This window comes from Aquila chrysaetos, chromosome 3 (genome assembly GCF_900496995.4).
Source record: "Aquila chrysaetos chrysaetos chromosome 3, bAquChr1.4, whole genome shotgun sequence".
Lineage (NCBI taxonomy): Eukaryota > Metazoa > Chordata > Aves > Accipitriformes > Accipitridae > Aquila > Aquila chrysaetos.
Window position 1 is genome coordinate 55,175,351 of NC_044006.1, and position 24,369 is coordinate 55,199,719.

Consider the following 24,369-nt stretch of genomic DNA (forward strand, 5'->3'; position numbering starts at 1 on the left):
AAAAACCTTCTTTGCTTGTACTATAAGAATGCGTACGTGTCATTTGCCTGTCTCGACCGCGACAGTTACCTATCAAAAATCAATTTAAAAATGGTGCTCATATTGCTATAACTGCCATTTTTAGAAGAACAGCCAGGAAGAGGAGGCTTGAAGAACTATTATGTCAGAATTCTTCATTGCAATGGTTTCTGGAAAAGCATAAAATTCTAATCCCTGTAGTTGAACATTTTTTTCCATTTTTGGCTGTCCTTATTCCTTCCATTTTGCTTTGTCTGGATCCTATCTGAACACGAAACCAATAAGCAGCAACAGTCACTATATTCCGTCAAGACTATGCTTTGCTCCTTAAAAACATATTGTATTTAAAGTCAGAAAAGACAGTTGCCAGTAAAAGTTTTCTAATAAAAGTAAACTTGGTCCTTTATGACGCAAATTAAATACTTTTTTTTTTTAATTCTTCCTTCCTCACCCAGTACTTCCAAAGGAAGTTAAAGATTAAGAATTGCTAATTGCCATGACCTTAAGAAAGTAAAGTTCTATATATTCCAACTCTGAAATCTGATCATCTGTTTAACTACACTGCCATGGCATTATCCTGACAACTTTGATACAATGAAACCATTTATATTACCATAGACAAACAGATCATGTATGTTCTGCCTGCTTTAAAACATTTTATACAACCCACTGCAACCATCAGTCTGCTTTTAGTGTGCTCCTACTGACACAAAATATGCATTCAGAATATATCAGTCCTTTCCATCAATAAAATGCAATTTCTTTCAAGCCCGGTGTTGTATAATATATACCCTCTTAAATTTTGAATTGTTATGGTATGTTTATTATCTTAATTTCCCTTTCAAGTTTTTAAAGAATAAAACAATTACTCACAGTGATCTAGCTTATTACCAAAATATTCTGTTTGCAATACGATGCACAAGTTGCTGCCTTTTTCCGTATTTTTATTTAACTCTGCAAACTTAGAAAAACTGGTAATTACAAGGGGAAGACTGAAACAACAATTTAGCTTTTTGATTTTCTCTATTTCTTATTTGAAATAATTTTTTACTTGCAAATTTCATTTGCCTGTAACCCATTTGCCAACCTGTCAAGGCTTCTTCTCTGTACTGCCTGTCCTGAATAATAGACTGTGAATCAAAAGAATGTTGGGGAAAAAAATATAAAAGGGAAAAAAATTATAAAATTCATAATGATTTTTGCTCAAACATCACTGAAGCTGAGGGAGAAGGAGAAAACAGAGCAATTTCCCTGCAGTGTCAAGTTGCTAACTACCCATAATCACTCCAATAATCTTTGTCACAATGTGACAAACACTGTGTTTCTACCCCACTGTGTGATTTTTTTTTTCTTCTCTGACAGAATGACAGCAGGTAGTAATTGTGCTACTCGAATGTCAGCCTACACACAATATTGTTCACAAAGTTATGAATATTAAAAAGCAAAAGTATGAAAAGGAGTAGATTGCCATATTACACTTCTATATTTAGATGATTATGATGTCCTTCATAATCCTCAAATAATTTCAGAAACTGTACACAGAACTGAGAAATGAGGAGAAGCTTCCAAAGTCCCTTTCTAGCGACTGCTACTGCTAAGGCACACTCTGTTCTTTTAGCAAAGCAGCTTCCTCTAGAACAATCAGAAAATGCAAACAGACATTTTCTTGAGTTAGAACAACATCTGACTCCGATAAAGAGGAAAATCAACAAACAACTGACCTTTCTCAAAAGCAATTTAATCCAGATCCATTGCATTCCAGCAGCAAAAAACAGGTTCACTAGGGGGGTGGGGGGATGGGAACGAAAGGACCTAAACACAGTATCTGGAAAAGAAGGCAACAAAAGCAGGGAAGGGAGAAAGAAAAGGGAGCAGCACCCCAGATATGCTCTCTATAGCTTCTGTTAAAGCAGAAAACACTGCAATTGTCTTTCAGACTCAGATTCTTAGGACACAGCCTTATCATAAAGCAGAAGAGCAGACAGCTCAGCACCATGGCAACATCCACTTGCTTAATTACCAGCCCAGAAGGCTTCCAACAAGAACACTGGAAACATGTTTCACAAAAACCATTTCCTTCACTTTTCAACAGTAATGCAAACAATCAGGAAGGCAATAGCAAAGGGACAGACACACAAAGCAAGCCATCACTTTCATTCAGCATCAAGGAGCTTCTACAGATGTACACTGGTTTCATATAAACAAATTCTCATGGCAAAAACATCACCAGAAAGGAGGTTAATTAACATACCTTTCAGTCGATGACTTAGAATCTGTTCCAGAATGGCTGCAAAATTATTAAATTCAGGGGAAGTATCATCTATAGTCTCAAAACAGGAACGGTCAATCAGAGTCTTGACTGAAAACCTAGTGCAAAAGTACAGGACAATCTTAAATTATATGGATAGCTATCAGTCCTCTATAGCAGGACAGTAGTTTGTATAAACCAAATGAGCAAAGAACCAGAAAACCACCTTGGTGATTTCAAGTTCAGTCAGAGCAACACAAACACATACCACATCAAGAAATAGCCTGGAAATACAATTATAATTGTTAGTCTTAGGCATAAAGCCTTAAAAACAAGAAGAAAACAAAAATCCCCAAACTTTCCACATAGAAATGAGCTAATTATTATGTAATTATTTCCCTCTTCTCTAAACTATTTTAATAAAGCTGTAGAAAAACAAGCACTCAGAAGTACCCAACATAAATTTCTTTGTAATCCTAAACATCATAGTTTTTGCTTGACATTTTGTCAATGCTCCTTTTATTCCCAAAATCCATGCCCAAGAATCAGAAGTATAAACTTTATCCTATTATGAGAACACTGTAATATCATCATAATGCAAGAATAATCCAAACATATTATAAAACTGAAATTTTATGCACTGTTAACTCTGTGCATTAACTTGGACAGGCTGATTTCCCTGTGAACGGGGGTAATCCCTATTCAGCACCATATTACTTCATTATTATGCCAGAAAAGCTATCAATTTAAATGATCTAACACTTGAAATTGGAAAGGCTGAATCAAGCCACTGTAAAAAGCAGACAAGATATAACTAGTGAATTAGCCAGTTAGCTGTGTTTGGTTACACCTGCACTTACACAATTTCATTCTTATTCAGAAGAAGATAGTTTAAACTTCAAGAAACAAGACAAAAATTGATTTTTCTCTTGCCTTCACCATTTTAATCATAATCCATTTTTATTCTCGTTTCTGCTCCTTGTTCTTCAGTTTTCAGTTTCAAGGCAAGTTTCATACGTCCTCAACTTTGAAAGTAACACTTACTTTGAGGCATTTATTGTGGTTTTTGCAACAATCCTTGTTTGTATTAATGGAGCCATACTAGAGCCTGAGGCAATAGTTTTCACAACACCCAAACTTCAACAGTACCATCTTAGGAAGTTCTCACTGTGCCTGCTCATCCCAGACCCTATACCTGAGCACATCACTCCCTCAGTTGTGTCAGTTCTACTTTTTATGGGGCTCACTATGAACTGATCTAGATTTTCAGTACTTGAGAGGAGGGGTGGAGTGACTCTTAAATATGCTTCACAGCATCTCAACACAAACAGTTCTAGAGCACACCTGCAGAAACAGCATACTATATAGGCATGGGCAGGAATGAGACTCCTTAAACCAGCAGTACGATTTTCAAATGCTCTGTACTGTGAAGTAACTGAACTGCATCTTTAGCGGAGTCAGCACAGCTGCCTGATGCTCATTTACTAAATGAAACTAATTACGCTCAAACTGAATTGATATATATATTTCAAGTGTTTCAACTCAATTATGTTACACTAAGTAAACTTCTGAATAAAGACTCCCCATCCTACCTTTCCTGCAGGCTTCTATTGTTGCAGTGGTTTTGGCAGGACAGGAATTAGGAGTGAGAAGGGTGGGGGAGGAAGCTGCTTCTGCAGTGCCAAGTTATGACTCAGTTTTGAACTCCTCCACATTTTTAACCCATTTTGAGTAAGTGAGAGACATGCATGCCCACCAGTAAATTTCTACTTAGTCACTATCATTGCTATTGACTACTATAATGGCAGTAATGATGGCTTCCTCAAAGCTATACCAGAGCTGTGAAATTATCTATAAAAAACCTAATAATTTTGAAAAACAAACCCATATAGCAATGCCATGACTAAGTTGGTATTAACTGTAACAAGAAGACTCTTCCTACACCGTGCAGGTCTGAAAAAGAGAAGGTGCAGCATGTCACTCACAGGTACACACACAAGAGAGTCGGTGAGTTAGCAGTGTAATGTACCAGACTATATATAGGAATATCATCTTAAAACTCAGGGACATGATCGGGACATGATCATCCATGAACTGCAAAACAGAGTAGTGTATAATATATAGCTATGCCTATTTTTCCTCTATTCAGTGTCCTACTTAAAAGTTCACTGGTTAATATTGTATGGGATACATATTCAGAAATGGAGATATATTCAAGAAGAAACATTTAAAAGCAATTCACATACACTTCTAAAAATCACAGATAAGGGTATTTTTTTTTTAATTTTAAAGCATTCTGCAATTCAACTGAAGAAAAAAAAATTATATCTAGTTTTTAAGAACACAACAATTTTTAAATACCTAGGATCTGATTAGAAAAGACAGTCTAACAGCTCATCATCATTAACGGTGGTCTTTTTAAGTGCTCATATTACTGCCACCATGCTCTCCATAGAAATATTAATTTCCATCTCTCTACACTTTCACCGAAAACCTAAACAGCCTTTATAGCTACGTCAAGTTTGGCTGAAATTAGCTTTTAGGAGAACTGACAGGGAGTGTGAGTATGTACACTATGTACGCCTTATTTCCACAGACCAGGAAGATAACAGTGCTACCAGGCAAAATTTGATTGACTGGAAATATTTTGGGGGAGATTTAAAAAAAAAAAATCTTAAGCAAATACTTCTGTGTTGTGGTTTTGGGTTTTTTTTTGTTTTGTTTTGTTTTTTTTTTCTTTTTTCCTGCAGCACTGCAGAGAGGCAAACATACCTCAAAGTGTAAGCTAAAAGTCACAAGCACACTTTGCATGTTAGATATTCACACTTCACCATGCTTACCACGCAGACTGGAAAAAGGATTTAAGGTATGTAGCAGTGATGTCTTTGAAAAGAGGTTACACTGTAAGCATTGGGTAAGCAACTTCACTTAGTCATGAAAGATAGCTCATATGTTGTTTCCAGTGTACAGCCCCCCAGAAAAGAAAGCCCATGTTCTTGCACAGTTATGTGGAACCACTTCAGGACTGAAAGTCAAGAAAGAAAATGTCAGGTCTAAAGTACACAAGAGCTACGAAGAAAAAAATGTCCAAATAGGTGGAGTTAGAGCAGCTTTCTTGTTTCCCTTGGTTGCCCCCAACTTCATCTTCTCTCCACCAGGCTGCTAAAGCAGCACTGCACTCTAGAGCAACAGTCTACCTATACTTCACAGGTTAACAGAGAAATTGTAACAAAAAGGCATAAGAAAGTGAAGTGGCTTGAAAACAAACTTAAAATTTTCTAAGATGAACTTTTTGGCGGACTGTAGGAACAGAGGAGTAATATAGTTCCAATACCTGTTGCTTCAAGACTCTCTGAAAAAAATGTCTTTTATCCAGTCATTTCCTACTGTTTCACTGCAACAATAGGGTTGGTTTGGTTTGGTTTGTTTTTTTTTCATACAGTAACTGCCTTTGGAGAGATTCCAATATCAGTGTTTCTAAATGATCTTTGTGAACTCTGATGTTTTCAGATTCTTACATATTCTTCTCTGTCACAAATCTAGTCTTGCTTGAGACAAAATAAGTTGTAGAACAGTAGCATTCTCCAACCTTAAAAAGACCTTCTGAATTATGTAAGAGGGAAACATTCTTGGATAAGATTTATAGCAATCTTTTGGGGTAGGTTCTTCCAGTGTTTTGCAAGATGCACAAGAAGGTCTCCTAAATTTCTCGAGTAACTCCAAACCAAAGCCAAAACTTTTGTGCATATATCCCAGGTCTATAGACTTATTTCCAAAACAGCAACAAGCCTCTAATCAAAAAGCAAACAGGCAGAAAATTTGACTGCTATATGAATTTGTCACTTTTCATTGTCAGATTCTGCTCCTGTCAGTTTTCAAATGAATGGAAGGATTCTGTCAAATTTATTTAACTTGCAATTTGGGAAACGTCACATTAAAATGACATTTTAAAGAACGTAAACTATTAATATAGAATAATCCCCAAGATTATAAACTAACATCCCTTATGCTGGAGAACATGGCTTGGACACAAAACCAGACAGTTCGGCTAAGGGTCAATGTCACTGCAACAGCTCTAATGCATGTTAGCAAAATCACTATTTTAAAAAAAAGCATTTCCTGACAGTTGTTAAATTCTGTGTTAACATTCTGTATTTAAGCTATGACCCTCAATTCCAAGGCCTGTCTCTATTTTTTCGTGGCTCTGTATCTATATAGATCTTTGATCTATGAATCTTAGGGAAGACTAAATTAAAACAAGATGAACAACCTAGAACAACCTCAAAATCCCAGGACCATTTACTGGAAAATGGAAGGCATCAAACTATTAAGGAAAAAAGGTAGGGAGAGGGACAGAACTTAGAACATGTATTACTTATTCAAACAACAAAAAAAAATCCTAAAAATTATTGCAATTTAAATCACGGCTGTGCAGTTACACAAACATAACCATATATTTTCACATGCAATTGGTTTATGGAACTTAAGTAACTACGATACTTCCCATGGCTACAGCACCACTCAACATTTTAGTGGAAACAAGCTGTTCCTTCCAAAGCTGTAAATACAAGAAACTATCCATATCCACATGAGAAGTTAGATATCACCACTGTAAGAAAAGACTAAAAACCTAAAGCCTGGTTTAACTATTAAGTAAAAATCTACTGAATTGAAGCTTTGACGAAAGTAGTTTATTAAATTATCAGAGACTGTTAACAGATGGTAATTCAGAAGAGTATCTTCCTTGTGATCTCTCACCTTCACTGGGTAGCAAGCCATATCATCTTAATTTAACTGAATCAATTCATTGAAGCTATTTTTACCAGAAATATTTCACAATCTCATAGGATTTTGATTGGAAATTACTATCATCTTACTGGTTTTGATACTAATTTGGCTATTCCTAACAAATAACACTTTTCAATAACAGAAAATGTGTAATAACTACAGTAAAACACAGAAATATTTTAAACGTTTACTGTTACACTGGCAGAAGAATAAAAATATAAATAAATGTATGCACACCATAATAACGTAAATCCTTTTTCCTCATCATCCTTTCCAAATTTTAAGGTGTATTCACAAACTAAGAACTTCAGGTTTTGTGAGGATATAGCAAAATTAAATTGTTTTACTGAAAATAATTAAAATACACCAATTTCAAGTAGTTTCTGCAGTAGCTTTTTGTTTCATATGTGTTTGACTGAATTCCCTCAGATTTCTAAGCATCTTTAAATATGTTACAACATCATTTCAACTGCAGGACAAGGACATGAAATAAACAAACTAAAAAATAACATCTAACAGGATAGAGTACAGAAGAGTTCCTCTCAACTGAGGAGGCAGAAAAAAATAGCAAGCTCTGAAGAATACAATATACTCCTTTAAAAAGAACTGTTTCTGTACATATTCTGTACAATTATGTCATTACTTGTCAAAACCGGTATTTTCCCAAGCCTGCAGAGTGGCAATATCTGTATCTCTGTAACAACAGCAAAACTGGAAACTTCTCTTTCTTCTATTTGATCTGCTTCAGCAAGTTTGATAAAAATCTTCTTTTTCTTTGCTTTTGTTGCATATCTTTTTCACAGGTCAGAGTAAAGGTAAGCATAAAAGCCTGGGTAAAGACAGAATAGTATTGATGCTACTCTGAAACCCAGATACTAGGACTTGAAGGAATATTGAAGCAAATTCCTTTCAGTAGCTGAACGGTGCAGTTACACCTTGTGAAACCCATTAACAATGTACAATAAAAGCAAAAAAAAAAAAAGGAGGAAGAATATGGGGTTCTAAACTGTTTTTAAAAATACTGCTGCAGCATTAAGTGATGAGGGTACAAAGTTATCTAATAGTTGTCCTGGAACATTACTAAAATTTGTGAGAATTAAAATTATATCATAGCTCACATGAGTCTGTTGAAGATCTTCTCCAGATAATATTCAAATTAGTTTGATAACTTCAAAATTTAGCAACTGAAACGAACTAACGGAGTCATTGGTACCAGCACATTCATGTATTTAAAAGTTTGCCATGATGTAATGGGTCAGTACTGCACACTTGGAAATGCTACACGAATTCAACCATGACAGCAGTGGAAACGCTTAGAAAGCCATAGAAAGTATTATTAAGCTTCTGTAAGCTCAGCACTAAGACGCTAAAAAAAATATATTTGAATACGCTAGATCTAGCCTATACTGCGGATCTCCTGATCTAGATTTTGGAGACAAAAATATCCGCTGCGAACGCAGCCTCCTCGGGACTGCTCTTGCGGCACCGGTGCGTTAGCAAGAACACACGGTTAGCCACTTCTACAGCAGCGTGGAAAAACAGTTTTAGGTTTCACTTCACGTCCAACATATATTAAGTCTAAATTTCAAAGACGGCCGTACCGCGTCAGTTTAAGAGAAATCGACGCTACACCAATTCTATCTGCACGAAGAGGAAAACCTCACTTCAACATCGCTGAGAGTTGAGCCTGCCCTGCCTTGCTCCGGCACACGCCTTTCGCCCAGCAACGCGATCAAGGCGCTGAAAACCAACCCCCTCCCCGCCCCAAAGCCCATTCAACGCCCCGATGCACCGGTGCGGCCGTCGCCGCCGCCAGGCGCGCCCCTGCCCCTCGGCCGCCGGGTGAGCGCCCCTCACGCACACGCTCCGGAAGGAGCTGAGTCAGGATGGAGGAGGAGGAGGAGGAGGAGGAGGAGGCTGCCCTCTCCCGCCGCTACGTGCCCCCGGCGGCCGGCACCCCCCCCCTCCCGGCCTCCCCCCTGACAGAGCGGCCGCCGGCTGCGGCGGGGCTGCCGCCCGCGCTCCCGCCCCCGAGCGGCCGCCACGAGCAGGGGCCGCCGGTCACCTGCGCGGGGTGGGGGCGGGGCGGTCCCCTCAGGCAGGGCTGCAGCGGCCAAAGCGGCGGGAGGGCGAGAGGAACGGTCTCCTCGGGCGGGGCGGGGCGGGGCGGGGCACGACAGGGCAGCGCAGGGCCCGGCCCGGCGGCTCACCTGCAGACCGTGATCAAGTTCCGCCTTTCCACCGCGGCGTTGCGAGACGGGACGCTCTTCCTGCGGGCGGAGACGTTGAGCCCCCCTAAGCCGAGGGACGCCATCTCCGCTGGGGGCAGGTAGAGCCGCCGGGGCTGGCGCGGAGCCTTTGTTCCCGGCCTCCCGGTCTCGAGGATGCTGCGCCCGCCGCCGCTGCCGCACGCAGAGGAGGAAGCCCCCGTGTTTTCCCCGCTCCTCCTCCCGCCGCACCGGTCCGCGCGGGAGGAGCGCCCCGAGGCAGGCGGCAGGTCGGGAGAGGAGGCGCCGGGGTCCCCGCGGCGGGGGCGGCTCGGCCCCCCCCCGCGCCGCTCCGCTCCCGGCAGCCGGGCAGCCACAGCGCCTCGGAATCACAGCGCCGCAGAGCGCCGGCGCCGCCAGCCAATCAGCGCGCGGGAGGGGCGCGGCGCCGCGCCGCCAACCGCCGGGGCTTCAAAGGGGCGCGCGCCGCGGAGGGAAGCGGCCGGGAGGCGGGCGGGGCACCGGCACCGGCACCGGCGGGCCCCCTTCCCGGCCGAGGAAGGGGGAGCGCTCCGCCAGGTGCGGAGAAGGACGTCTGTGGGAGACTTCCTGCGCTCTCCTTCTGCCAGACGTCCCTTTCCTCTCAGTCACCTTCGTGTCCCCTCACTCGGTACGTGTCTGTGGGGTTCAGGACCCCCGAGCGAGTCCCGCAGCCCTCTAAGCGTCTGTGGAATTGTGGGCTTCTTTCAACTGCTATCGATTCTCTCTCTTCTTGGCGAGTTGCTGTCTAGGATGTGAGAACTTCTCTCGGTGCAGGCTGTGGTGGCTTGGAGTTCAAACTGTGGGGAACCGCCGGATGCTCCTTTATGTCATACGTAAGCTTTGGAGGGCGTACTTGTGGGAATAGGTGAATGAAATGGCAACGCGCTCTGCAGCCAAAGTACAGGTATCTGTCCCTGTTCTAAACAAAGGCATTATTTCCGAGCGTGCTTAGGAGGGCTCTGGATATAGGGCTTTGCCTTGGTGTCAAGTTGTACAAGAGACACAAAATGAAATGAACTTCAAGTCACTGGAAAATGGGATGATACAACACTTCTGAAGAAAACCTAGCAGTAAATTAATTGTGTTTTGCTGGGTATGAAGAAGTGGATTTGGCTGGGTAGTTGGGGAGATGTGAAGCTATGTGGATTAATTTGTTTTCCTTCCTTTATGGGAGGAGTTCCCTTTCTGCTTAAGAGAATAACTGTGTGCAACAAGGATGAATGGTGATATAAATTGTGGTGCAACGCTTCATTCTATTGAGTTGTGCATGTGATATTCCTAAATGTGTCCATTAATCTAAGGTATCCATCCCTATTAATAAAATATAAAAATTTTTACTTACTGACATGCAAATCCCCACTGGACTATGCTATCAAACAGAGAACTCTGTCCAGTTATTGACTGCCAATTACATTACCTGAAGAGGAGTTGTGTTGATATAGGAACTTTAAAAAAAAAAAAAAAACAAAACCCAACAACATTCGTATGTTACTAGATACGAAAATATGGTCTTCTATATGGAAATCTACTTTTTAATCAGAAGATACTTCATAAATTGTTTCCAGTGTTGTTACCACTTACCAAAACTTCCAAGATCATCTCCTATTACTTCATATGCTGTATTCTCACCCCACTCAGCACGTAGCTGAATAAGTTTGAACTAATCTTTATCTGCATTGAACTTTATATCAAATGGTAAGTAAACTGTCCTGCCTTCCCTAAGGTAAAGCTTTATCTTTGGTTGGGTGGATTTTTTCCCAAATGCATTATAATTCAAATTCACTATGAGGTAGTTCATCAGTCTGTTTCCTGCCTCTCTTCCCCGACTCTCGAGGAACAGCATAAAAGAAGTGGTGGTATAGGTATACCTGAACGAGTGTTCTGGATTTGTGTGGCGGAGTTTTGGTAGTGGGGAGGGGGCTACAGGGGTGGCTGCTGTGGGAAGCTGCTAGAAGCTTCCAGGGGTCCAATTCGGACCCACCTCTGGCCAAGGCTGAGTCCATCAGTGACGGTGGTAGTGCCTCTGAGAGAACAGATTTAAGAAGGGGAACCTGCAGCGGGGGAGGAGATTGGAATGTGAGAGAAACCCCTATGCAGATACTGAGGTCAGTGAAGAAGGAGGGGGAGGAGGTGTGCTGGAGGAGGGGATGCCCCTGCAGCCCATGGAGGTGAGTGGGGGAGCAGATGCCCACCTGCAGCCCATGGAGGATGCCACACCGGAGCAGGTGGATGCCCCCAAAGATGGCCGTGACTCCCTGGCAAAGCCTGTGCTGGAACAGCCTGTGCCTGAAGGACTGCAGCCCATGGAAAGACCCACGCTGGAGCAGCTCATGAAGGACCCACGTTGGAGAAGTTTGTGAAGGACTGTCTCCCATGGGAGGGACCCCATGCTGGAGCAGGGGAAGAATGAGGAGTCCTGCCCCTGAGGAGGAAGGAGCGGCAGAGACAACATGTGATGAACTGACCGGAACCCTCATTCTCCATCCTTCTGTGCTGCTGGGGGGGAGGAGTTAGAGAAAATCGGGAGTAAAGTTAACCCTGGGAAGAAGTGAGGGGTGGGGGAAGGTGTTTTAAGATTTGGTTTTACTTCTCACTATCTTTGTTTTGATTTGATTGGTAATAAATGAAATTTTGTTTTTTTTCCCCCAGTTGAGTCTGTCTTTTGCCCATGACCATAATTGGTGACTGATCCCTCCCTGTCCTTGTCTTGACCCACGAGCTTTTCTTTATATTTTCTCCTCCTCATCCCACTGGGGTGGGGAGGAGTGAACGAGTGGCCTCATGGTGCTTTGTTACCAGCTGGGCTTAAACCACAATAAGGAGGATATACTTTCTCTTTCTACTCTGAAAGCAAGAATTACAATTTTTCTGGATAAAATGGCCCTACTAGAACAAGACTGAAATAAGCTATCATTCTTTACTTTTTCTTTCAGGCTATCAAAGCAAAATGTTGAATGTGTTACTTGTTGACTCTCAGAAACAAAGAGTGTGTGTTCAGGTTTCTTTCTGCTTCTCAGAGTCTTTGTTGAGGCCCATTGTGTCCGTAACTTCTATTGAGAGATTTGTGCAGGTTGAGTAATCTTTCGATTAAGTTCAAACTGAGGCTGAAGTAGACTTAATCTCTGCAGATGAGTGATTTCAGCTGCAAGGTCTGTTGTTCTCAAATTTGTGATAAACATATGGGGTAATTTACAAAAAACAAACAAAACCAACCAACCAAACCAAACAACAGGAGAACTTTTCTACATATATCAAAAGCAAAAGTATCTTCTCCGTTATTCCTCTCTGCCTTATTTCCAGAAACTGCAACTTTTTATTTTTATACTTGAGATTTGAGATTAAATCGGCCTTGTCTGTTGGACCAAGCTTTAGGTTTCAATATTGATAGGTTTTAGTTCTCAAGAAAATGAATTTTCTCAAAGATCATTGCTTTCTTTCAAATATAATTTATCTTCTACTACTGTCTTATGAAAGCAGGAACTGTAAAAAGGTTCCAGAAGGCTTCAAAATAATAATAAAAAAAAAAAAAATTTAATATCATCAGCTGCCTTAGACTTAAAGCTCAATAAATTTGTCAGGAAATTTACTGTAGTAACTCTTGTATTTTTAATGCCTCTCTGTAAGAAAATAGGCTAAGGGAAAATCTTATTGTCTTTGACTACTTAATGGGAGGATAGAGGGAACAGTCAGCCTCTTCTGAGGAGTGCGTAGCAAATGGACAAGGGGCAATTGTCATAAGCTGCCACAAGGGATAGATATTAGGAAAAATTCTTGTCAGCAAAGATGTTTGAACACTGGAATGGGTTGCTCAGAGCATCTGTACAATATTTGTTCTGGAAATACTTAAAACTTAACTGGATGAAGAATCAGAATGCCCTGATCTAACTTTAAAGTTGGCCCTGCTTTGACCAGGTAGAAAAATTACTTCTGTTGGTCACTTGCAGCCTAAACTGTTTTGATTCACATCTGACAGTTGCATCATAGAATTATTCCTATAATTAATTTCATAAGAAAAAGAACTTTCAGCTTGAAAGTTTCTGAATATAGAATGCATAATATGGATGCACCATATTAATGACAACACTGTGTCTGTGTGATTTGATGCACAGACTTCAGCTGGTTGCCTCTAACGATGTTGTTAGCTTTAAAACATTAACAAGATACCAATAGCTGTGTGTGTCAGAGTATACAGCTTCACTTAGAAGTCAGTCTCTGTAAAGCATGGGCATCAGTAATGAGTGATTCTAAAAAAAGTATACAACCCCCCCCCCCCGCCCCCATCCCAAAACCCAAACCTTCTGGGAACTAACTCCTGTTTGATTTCAACCATGTAAAGCTGGAACACATTACTTAGAATATTCAGAAACAGTACTACTGAAGTAGGAATTTGAAGTGTCACTATATGAATAAATACAGCAGCTATGACTGGTATAGTGGCAATGAGGAATATTAATTGGTTAAAATTCATTTGGATTTATGGATAGCAATGCCTGTATGAAAATCACTACATCTCAAAGAACAAAAGACTCGGAAGTGTTTCTCCAGATTTACTGGCTTTCAGTCAATAAGAAGATTACTTTTAAACAGATTGTTTGCATAACTGAAGTGGCAAAAACTCCATTAAGGATATTCTTATTTTAAAAAGCTGTGACATGCTCCCCTTTCAAATTTGACAGAATTAATTCACTTGTGTTATTTTCTGAAGGCAAAAGCACATTGGAAAATAAAACCTAAGAGTCAGACTTTTTATTCCAATGCCAGTGAGTTTGTGTCTCAGCACAGTTTGCAAGTTTAAAACTTCACTTCAGAACAATTTAAATATTTACAAGGTTTAGTTCCACTTGAACAAACTTACTATACAAGTTGTGTACTGAGTCTGGCAGGGATGGAATTAATTTTCTTCACAGCAGCCAGTATGGTGATGTGTTTTGGATTTTTTACCAAAACAGGGCTGGTAACACACCAATATTTTAACTATTGCTGAACTGTGTTTATACAGTGTCAAGGCTTTTTCTGTTTCTCATACTGCCCAGCCAGCAAGTAAGCTGGGGGTGCACAAGAAGTTGGGAGGGGACACAGCTGGGACAGCTGACTCAAACTGGCCAAAGGGGTGTTCCACACCATATGACGTTGTGCTCAGTGGTAAAAGCTCAGGGAGAGAAGGAGGAAGTGGGGACATTTGAGGTTACAGCATTTGACTTCCCAAGTAGCTGTTACGAATTATGAAGCCCTGCTTTCCTGGAAGTGACTAAACATCTGCCTGTCAATGCAAAGTACTGAGCATATTCCTTATTTTGCTTTTCAGCTTTGCTTTCATGCACTGCTTTGCTTCACTTATTAAACTGTTTTTAACTCAACCCACCATTTTTTCTCACTTTTGCCCTTCTAATTCTCTCTCCCATCCCACTGGGCAGAAGTGAGTGCGTGTCTGTGTGGGACCTAGCCGCTGCCCAGGGTTAACCCACAAGTTGATGCTGTATTGTGATTTGCAATAGGAAAAATGAACTTGATATCAAGATATCACATAAGACTTCCTCAGTTAGGAGCAAAATACGAACGGGTTATGGTGCATTTGGTATGAGATGTGATATATTTTACTGTTGTGCTTTCGTATAGTTTTAAGTGTACTAATAGTTTGGATCACATCTCATGGATTTCAGTCAGTTGATTAGCTTTGTGTATATGTAGGAGGCATACCTGCTTGCTTTTTAAAAGTTTGTGTTTTGAAGGGGTTTTGGCTTTTGCATATTTGATTTACCAATACCTTTGTACTGACACCTGCTAGGTACCATTTGGAGTTCTAGCTGCACTTTTGCAAATCACTCTTTCCTATGTGAATTCTCAGAATCAGTAAATTTGTCAGATTATTTGTAGATCTTGCACTTTGGCATTATTCCTTATCTTTACATCTTAAAAAAATCTGTACAGGATCCTTTAAAAGAAAGGTTTAAGGGTGTTTTAGAAGATGGAATTCACCCACCTTCTTTTTTGGCATCCTGCTGATACTTAATTCTGTGGAAGGAGTGAAAGGAATTGAGGAAAGCAGAGTACCATATGCCTTTTTAGAGCATACTTGGGTGACAGTCATGAACAGAAGAAGAATAAGAACGAGACCTGAATTCTACAAAAGGATATCATCATAGTAGAATTGGCCAAGAAAAAGTAGACACTGAAATATGAAGCATGTTTGTGATTTAGGACAGGAAGGATTTTAATTTCATTCCCTGAGTTTTAAAACTTGCTGCAAGTCAGTTTAAGGTTGCTTGCCTGAAATGAGTAGGAAAGCAATATTTGAAGGCATCGTGACTTAAACACTGGAAGACAGCGTTTGGAAGCTATACTTACAAACCATAAATGAGATTACCGCTTTATGTCAAGGCAAATAAAATTTAATCCATGTTAATTTCTCTTGATTATTCTTTTTGCATATTCTAAAGCTGTTATGTTATTAAAAGGCATTACACTTTCCCTTTGTGATTTTAAATATTTACATTGCCACTTGGTGGCCTCATTTGATCAGGTAATAGATGACAAAAGTATAAGTTAAGATCCTTTTTCTTCACAGGTGTGCAATTAAAACCTTGATATATAATCTTCCTATACATCCAGGAACAGTATATCCCTTTTTGCAACTGAATATGTGAATGCCCTGCCAATTGCTGTGGTTCTTGAGGGCCTGAATCACTGATGTTGAGGTGGTCAGACTTGAGAGCTCTTCAGTAAGGACAGCACTGAAGTGGATGACTTTCCTCCCCATTCTTCCGTGCTCATCCTTAATGTTTTAATGTTCCTCACCCCTTCCCAATCAAAACAAGCAGAGAATCTTGCCTGCTACCAATATAGTTTAACTTTTTTTAGGACTAGAACTTGTTCTGATTTTGCCAGGATTCTTTCCTGCTTATTCTGCATCCTTAGTTCTTATTTTCCAGTTTTCATTACTTGCAGACGTTTTTGTATATCCCTTTCGTGAAACTATATCCCAAGTCTCTGTCCCTTTATGGTTCCATATTATTCATATAATTAGCTGTTCTACAAAATGCTTGTATATTATTGCTGGGTTTGCTGTTTCAGTGTGCTTTTGTTCAAGGCAAGCAAATATTGATTATGTTGTGCTTAGTATATTTCTATTCGTAGAAGTCTTCTGTCTTGGTATGTTTCCTGTCAATGATGGGATGGAAACTCAGTTCCCTATGCCTTTATTCTGAACCCATATTCTGAAGCTCTGCTGGCTCAAGGCTAGGTACTGCCTCAGAGCAAGAAGGTGGAATGTCACCCTGCTCCAGTCTTGTCTCACGGTTTTCTTGCAAAATCCATGTAGGTCTTTTGCAGTTGTATAGCTCCAGATAGCCCCAAGATGTTCTGTCACACACTACAAGACATAACTACAAGCTGTAGCAAAAAGACAACTAGTTCATACACAGGTAATGATTTATGGTTAAAATAACACATGATTCTTGTACCAGTACTTGACTGTCCTCTAAAAATGTCATGGAGAATCGGGGTTTCTGCATCAGTTCCTGATCTTAGTGGCTGTTGATGCTCTAAAGTAATATGTCCTTTCACTGCTTGGTGCCTGTGCATTAATTTTTTAGCTACTTGTTCTATTTGCTGTGATTCCTTAGTGTTTTTGTTATAAAGCTTCCAAATTAGCTCAAGGTTGGTGGTGTTCTGGGTAATTCTGGTGTTATAGGCAAACATTGCAAAAGTTTACCATAAATTAGTGTCGTGGTTTAACCCCAGCCAGCAACTAAGCACCACGCAGCCGCTCACTCACTCCCCCCCCACCCAGTGGGATGGGGGAGAAAATCGGGAAAAGAAGCAAAACCCGTGGGCTGAGATAAGAACAGTTTAATAGAACAGAAGAAACTAATTATGATAATGATAACACTAATAAAATGACAAAAGTAATAATGAAAGGATTGGAATGTACAAGTGATGCGCAGTGCAATTGCTCACCACCCTCCGACCGGCACCCAGCTAGTCCCCAAGTGGTAATTCCCCGCCCCCCCTTCCCAGTTCCTATACTAGATGTGACGTCACATGGTATGGAATACCCTGTTGGCCAGTTTGGGTCAGCTGCCCTGCCTGTGTCCTGTGCCAACTTCTTGTGCCCCTCCAGCTTTCTCGCTGGCTGGGCATGAGAAGCTGAAAAATCCTTGACATTAGTCTAAACACTACTGAGCAACAACTGAAAACATCAGTGTTATCAACATTCTTCTCATACTGAACTCAAAACATAGCACCGTACCAGCTACTAGGAAGACAGTTAACTCTATCCCAGCTGAAACCAGGACAATTAGATAGATAGATGATAAATGTTGCACACTTATTTCTCTATGCAGAGCACAGTTTTCTGGCAATTCCTACTGAATTAGATGCAGATAAACAATAACATATATCCATATCTGGTGTCATAGATCCTACAATCATTAACTGCTAATTGGCTCCACATGCAAGTAGTTACTGCTATTGTAGGAGCAATATTCTGTTTCATTGTGGGGGCTTCTTCAGACTGCATTCCATAGGGCAGACCTCGGTCTCTAGAACCCCATTTCTTACAGGGCCTTTCCAAATCTGTTAGTACAACATCAGTAATGCTACTTAGCTTCTGTGCAGTGACTGATAGATCTCTTCAGGCAATAGCAATGCATGGTTGTGCATATGCTGTTTTACAATCACTTCTGTGCCTCCTCTACAGTAGCTTGGCCTTAATTTCTCCTAAAATCACAGCTCTATCCCATTTCAATGATTGAAACTTTGGCTATTCTACACACTGACTGTCCCATAACTTGTGTGTTGGTGATTATTGCTCACAGAATCTACTATGCTATTAGTAGTTTAACAATGTTAATACCAATTTCTAGTTCCAGTACTTTTCTTTCTATAAAACAAATATTTTTGCTACTTCTATCTACATTTTGATTCCCATATGACATTGTTAAATCTCAGTTAAATAACATTCAAAGATATATTTATATATCTTTGTCATGTCCCAAAGTTGGAGCGACTCAGGTTCGTGGATTTCCTTTGTCAGAATTAAGGTGAAACAACACAAGGGGAGTTCAAACAACAATCAACATTTATTCAACCAAATACAAGTGAACTTATCAATATGAACCTTGCATCATGTCATTAAGCCGCTGTTTGAAAAGAGAAGGGAGGTGTAGAAGAAGAAGTGGAAAAAGGAACATGAAACTGTGTCAGAAGGAGAGCCCTCCTGTTGAATCATGAAGTTCAGAGTGGACCTTCTTGCTTTCTGGACTCCTTCTCAGAGGAGACCCCAGGGGCAGCTAGATGCACTCCTAGTCCCAGACTTGGTCAACGGTTTATGTTTAAAAGGATGAGGTGTAGGGACTGTGGAAAAGAGAGAGAGAGAGAGGAAGAAAGAGAGAAGAAAAGAGTTTCACCAGTCCTGGGTCCAGCATTGGTCCAGCCAGCCTAGAGATCCAGTTCCAGAGGGCACATGCCGAGAACTCATCCCCCCTTCTTTTATAGTCGGTGGTCTTGACATGCGCAGTTCCCATTCCCGGGGTTCTCTGGAATCGATCAGTGGGCTTGGGGGGTCATTGGGGAATTGCCTCTCTCTGCCTGCTGGCATGACCACTTAAGATAGAAGCGCAGTCCCATCCTCTGTGGGGCTCCCTCCTCCAGGTGCATATGCTGTGCTTCTTCTCATGGTTTCTTAAGATAAGGAATTGCGGCTTTGGAGAAGAACGGTCCCACCCTCCGTGGGGCCCTCTTCTCCAACCACATTTTCCTGTTCACGCAACTCCAGCACTTTTACGGAGGCTGTCTTCTCCACCAAAGTTCTTTAACGAATGTTTGAGACATTGACTATAATTACTCAGACTGTCACATATATATTTATGTCATGGGTTTTGAATGTTGCATATAATACGCCCCAATTTTGATAATTTACTAGTCAAAGTTTCTACATCAATGGTGTCCAAAATTCCAGTTGTAACTGCTACTCCCTCTAAAAAGGTATCCCTAAACCCTCTTGGTATGTTGTACTCAATCATATGGAATCCATTTCTGGGTCAATGTTACAAATGTCCTTTTAATAAAAGGAGTATATCTGTTCTGCCTTGGAAAAGTCAAAGTAAATGCTTTGTTCACAGTAATATGCACTCTATTAATTTGCTGCCACTGAGTAGTATCTTGTATTCCCCAAATTGCGAATTATCTCTCAACTGGAATCTCTGATTTAAAAAATTAAACAACAACAACAACAAAACTCTGTGAACTAAACATGTTTGACCTTTTTTTTTGTTCCAGTTTCTACTTTGCTTCTGGCTTTCACGCTTGGTTTAACCATCTCCGGTGTTTTCTACTTGTATTTCAGTTGGTGTGGTTGTTCACGTTCCATCACAATTGTTGTAGGTTATTTTGATTTTTAGCCAAGTAAGTAGAAATAAAATATCCAAGTTAAATTTGCATGCTGCTTCAAGCCCCCATAATACACTCCCTTAAAATCAGAGACATTCGTTAAAATCATAAGATTATTTTTGGCATCATGGAACATAGATGCTATTGTTTAGCCTTCACACGTGTGTCTCATAATTTTAAAGTGGTGGAGACATGTATCCAATGTTTTCACAATCTTTGGTACAAAAAAGCTTTCCATTGCCACTAGAGGTAGGGTCTATTATAAACAAAAAGCAGGGTGCTTGCTACTCTTTTGAAACACAAACAAATATTCACAATTTTGAACCTAGCATAATTATCAATATAAATAAAAACATGCAAACTTCACTCAGACAAAGCCTAACAATTAATTTATGCTACTTCTTTTAAGAGCCTTTCCGCTGATGGTGATTCTGGTGAGACTTCCCATACGCCTTACTCACTGTTAATTTTTAATAGCAACTTCTATAACATAACATTCTTGCTTTTTTTAACTTATTTACCTTCCCATAATTAAAATTGAAACTGGAACTACTTAGGCATTTTTCCCTTCTGGAGCTTTACTTGATATGCAAAAGGTCCCCTGCTTTATTTGTAATTGGAGCTAGTCCACCCCACTTACAGTTTAGACTGTAAACTTGTGTGGAAAATATGGAACATTAGTTTCCATCCTCCTTCCCATTCTGCAGAGTAGTGATTTGTTCTTGTTTGTTTATCCATGCATTGAGCATTCCTTCCCAGTTGAATTACTATAACAACATTAATCTCTTTCCAGTGTTTAGATAGGGTTTGTAACCCTTCTTCAGTTAAAACATTAGGCAGTCTTTTTTCTCCCAGGCATAGCTCTAAATCACATGAACTTGTGAGAAGCTGTTGTGGCTCACAGGTCATTAAAATGACAAGATGATGTGATATCCCAAAATTTTCTGTAATTTTTCACTGTTTTGCTTAGTGCTATTTTTATAGTCCCATTGAGTCATTCAATTTACCTTGAACTGGGAGTTACCAGCAGTGTGGAACCTTTCTTTTCTTCCCAGGCCTCCGCATAATTCCTTGATGATTTGTCCCAGAAAACATGTTCCTTGCTCCAAATCAATTTATTGGTTTAAATGTCATCTGGAAAACACAACATTAAATGCCTGCACTGTGGTAGACTCGGCTGTAGCTTTCTTCACTGGAACTACCTCAACCCATTTTGTCAGTGGATCTAGTATTAGCAAAAAATACTTGATCCCACTTTGCATGGTAGGTGGGATTAAGATGGGACTACACGTAGTCTAGCGTAGTCTGTATCCTAGCCTGTGGTTCATGAATTCTCTCATGTTTTAATGTTATTTTTCTCTTAGTGGGGGTATTCAACACAGCACAAGTTAAGCAATTATGTATCCATCTCTCTTCACCTTCGGCCAACTAGCCATCTTATAGTACTCCCTTTTGCATTCAAGCAACCCCTACATGATCTTGTTCACGCACCTATCGAAACAAATCTACTTGAGGTGTATATCGTGCTCTCCATCTACAACTGTTTGTTATCTGGCCGCACTACGGTCTCTATGCTTTACCTATGTCTACTAGCCTCTATAGTAATCGCCCCTCAATTTCCTCATTGTAGATACATTGTCAGTTGTTGATATATGGATTAGGCCAGAAAGGGGACATGATAACCCCTTCACTATCCATGTAATTTCCTCTACAAGTTGGATCTGCTATAGTAAGAAAAAAATATATTAGTTGAGATACAAGCATGGTAACTCTTTCAGTTTAGGCGGCTAGGTCTTTGATACCTTGCTTTGTATGATTTCCTTTGTTTTGTTTTCAAAATGGGTGTTTCTTCAAATCTGAAGTCTACTGGGACCACCATAACCTTGGTTGGCAAGGGCATCTGCTTGACTATTCCAATACTGCTGCTTCTGTATTTTTCCTTTTGCTATGCTTTTACAAGACCTGCATTTTTTTTTTTTTCCTCTCTGCTTTTTTTTTTTAAACTATGTTCAGAATTTCCTTTCCATGATTGTTAGGCTACCAGATTTCCATTCAGTGTTTGCAGGTCATCTTCATTCCATGTTGGTAGCCAAATAGTTAAGCTTGATATATCCGGTCTGAAACTATGTACAAAGCCAGATCATTTCCTTCAGGTTCCTCTCTTAACATTGTTAGCAGAGCTTGTAGCTCTGCTGCTTGTGCAAAGCGAAGCAGGCAGCTCTTTTTATTTTTCACAGGGGTTGCAGCATATCTAATTAAGGATTTTCCATCCTTTTGATAAAAACTGGACCACACTGAATATCCTGTGGCACGAGGTCAGCAACGGAGCTTTTATCTCATGAGAGACACATAAACAGGTAAAGGGCACTTATGTTCTGTTCCAGTGGTTAAAAGCCATATAGAGCTGGTGATAAAATCTTGTCATCTTATACAGCAAGCTCTTCATTTATGAAAGCCAATGTCCATCCAGCTAACCTAGGGTTTGATACATATCCAGTTTGTATTTTTCCACTGATGATTTACTTTTGTGGAGTACATGTGATATGTACAACTGCAAAACAGTCTCTAGTGACGTATTCCCAAAGCTCATTGCCTATGCCAATGCTAAACCTGTTTTTTAATATGGACTAGAGTTCTTTCCCACTGATCTTAAGACTCTCAAAGCAAAGGCTGTAATTTGCATCTTATTTCTGTGTTCTTGAAATAGCACAGTCCCAAGGTCTAGATCTGTAGTGGCCAGCTGAACATGAAACAGCTTACAAAAATCAGGGCATCTGGTGGTCAGGGTTTGAACTACTGCAGCTTTGCTTTTTTCTGTTCTTTCCGTTCTTGTTTGTGAGATTTCTTCACTAATTTGATTAGTGGTTTACTGATTTCTGCAAATGTAAGGATATTCTCAAAAAAATTTAAGCAATTCCAAAAGTGAATCTAATACAATTATTGCTGTGGGGCATGGGCTTTCATAGTCAGTTCTACCCTTTGGTGATCCCAGCATCACCCTCCCTTCCTGACCTAAAACTATTTCTGAATATTTCACTTCAGATTGTACCAGCTGAGTTTTGTCACAATTAGCTTTAAAGCCTGTGTTTTGAGTAATGCTGATTACTTCTTGGGTATATTCCTGGACTTTCAATTCAGTTTTTCCATGTACCAACACGTCATCCATGTATGATATGACATAACACATTTTGATAGTAATTTCATCCACATTTGATACATTTTATCTGAAAGTCTTGAGGTACATGGATAAAACAATATTGCTTTTCCTTATATGTAAATGCTTATTTTTACCAGCTTTGCTCTGCTAGTGGAATTGCAAAGAAAACATTGACTAAGTCGATAACAAAAAACCAGTGAGATACTCCGCTTAGTGCTACAAGAATTTCAGGCATGTTTCCATACAAACAACCTGAGAGGTGGCTACCTTATTTAAGTGTTAAAAATCCACTTTTAGGCTTTTTTCTTTGCTTTTAACCCTGGACAAAATGGGATGTTAAAATTATAGGTCTCTGTACTAGGACCTTGCTTTCCAGTAAACTTGTTGATGGTGTGTTGGGAGTCCTTCCTCTTCTTCTTGCGGGTGTTGATATTATTTTTTGGGAGGGAGGATCTGGACCTCCAATTAATACACAACTGCTATTTTTCCACATTTTAACTTAGAGACACACAAAACTTGAGGAAATTCTGTTGCCCAAATATCCACTGTTTTTACTTCCTCCGGATTCTTAATAACAAAGCATCAATGACTTGCAGGAATCACTCCACCCTCACCTCCCACTGGTCAGCCCCAATTCCACAAACATCCGTAGCAAAATCTGCAGCTAATTCATTTTGTTTCAGCAAAGCTGTGCCAATAATTCCCTGCTGTTTATAAGAAGGATCCTCCCATTCCTATACTCAGAAGGAACTCCTGAGCTTGGCAGCTATTTAACTGCAGGCAGAGATTTAATACAGGTGCCTGAACATCCTTTCATGCATATAATACAATTTTTATCATTTTTCCACTTTCTTGAGTTCCAGCTGGAACAAACATTCGTTGAAGAGTGTTTGACACTACAGTATCAATCAACATCATGGAACTAGTGGTCGTTAATGTTCTTTCCCTGACCACCCAGTACTAATATTGTTATTGGCCATTTGCATTGGTTATTTTGTAATTTTACCACTAGACTGGGGCAGGTAGACAGCAGACTGTCCCTACTCTTTGTTTTTGAGAGGAAGAGATGATGCCCGAGGGCTTCACTGAGAGGGACCTATTATGTTCTGTAGTTTTTGTTCCTCCTCATCTATTTTTGTTAGCTTGACAAAACAAGCCAGCAGGGAATTTATGGATTCTATCCCATTTTCTTGTATCTTTGCCTCTTTTTCTCAGATTGTACCACTTTGCTTTCCTGCAGTCCCATTGGTGTTCCCTAAAGGAAGTTTTTATCATGTTCTCCAAGGGTCTTTTGCAGTTACTCTTTCCACCTCTTTTTACACAAAGAGCTAAACCCACACTGAGGACTGTTTTCCCTTTTCTGTTCCTTTTGATCTTTATTTTTAAATGGAGGCTGTGGGTCCTTTATGACCACATTTCTGAAAATTACAGTATGTGCAGACCTTTTGTCAGATCCACAGAACTGAGATTTCCTTCCATTCCTTCTTACTTACATTACCTTTCCCATTTGTTGAAGTTGA

General features: G+C 40.2%; 2 protein-coding genes across 5 annotated transcripts in view; one reads left to right on the forward strand and one right to left on the reverse strand.

Moving 5' to 3' along the window:
- Positions 1 to 9,651, reverse strand: part of RUNDC3B (RUN domain containing 3B) — a 55,567-nt gene extending 45,916 nt beyond the window's left edge. The window contains exons 1-2 of the mRNA XM_030008281.1: positions 9,265 to 9,651; positions 2,270 to 2,385 (exon numbers count right to left, since the gene is read on the reverse strand). Of these exons, the coding sequence (XP_029864141.1) occupies positions 2,270 to 2,385; positions 9,265 to 9,368 (220 nt within the window). The 5' untranslated portion in view covers positions 9,369 to 9,651. The remainder of the gene's footprint in view (positions 1 to 2,269; positions 2,386 to 9,264) is intronic.
- A 12,192-nt stretch (positions 9,652 to 21,843) lies between these two features.
- LOC115339659 (ATP-dependent translocase ABCB1-like) overlaps positions 21,844 to 24,369 on the forward strand; it is a 66,860-nt gene continuing 64,334 nt past the window's right edge. For 3 of the 4 annotated variants that reach the window (XM_030009941.2, XM_030009942.2, XM_030009943.2), the window contains exon 1: positions 21,844 to 22,049. The gene's annotated coding sequence lies outside the window, so the exon portion shown is untranslated. The remainder of the gene's footprint in view (positions 22,050 to 24,369) is intronic. The other variant, XM_030009944.2, reaches the window with a different exon arrangement.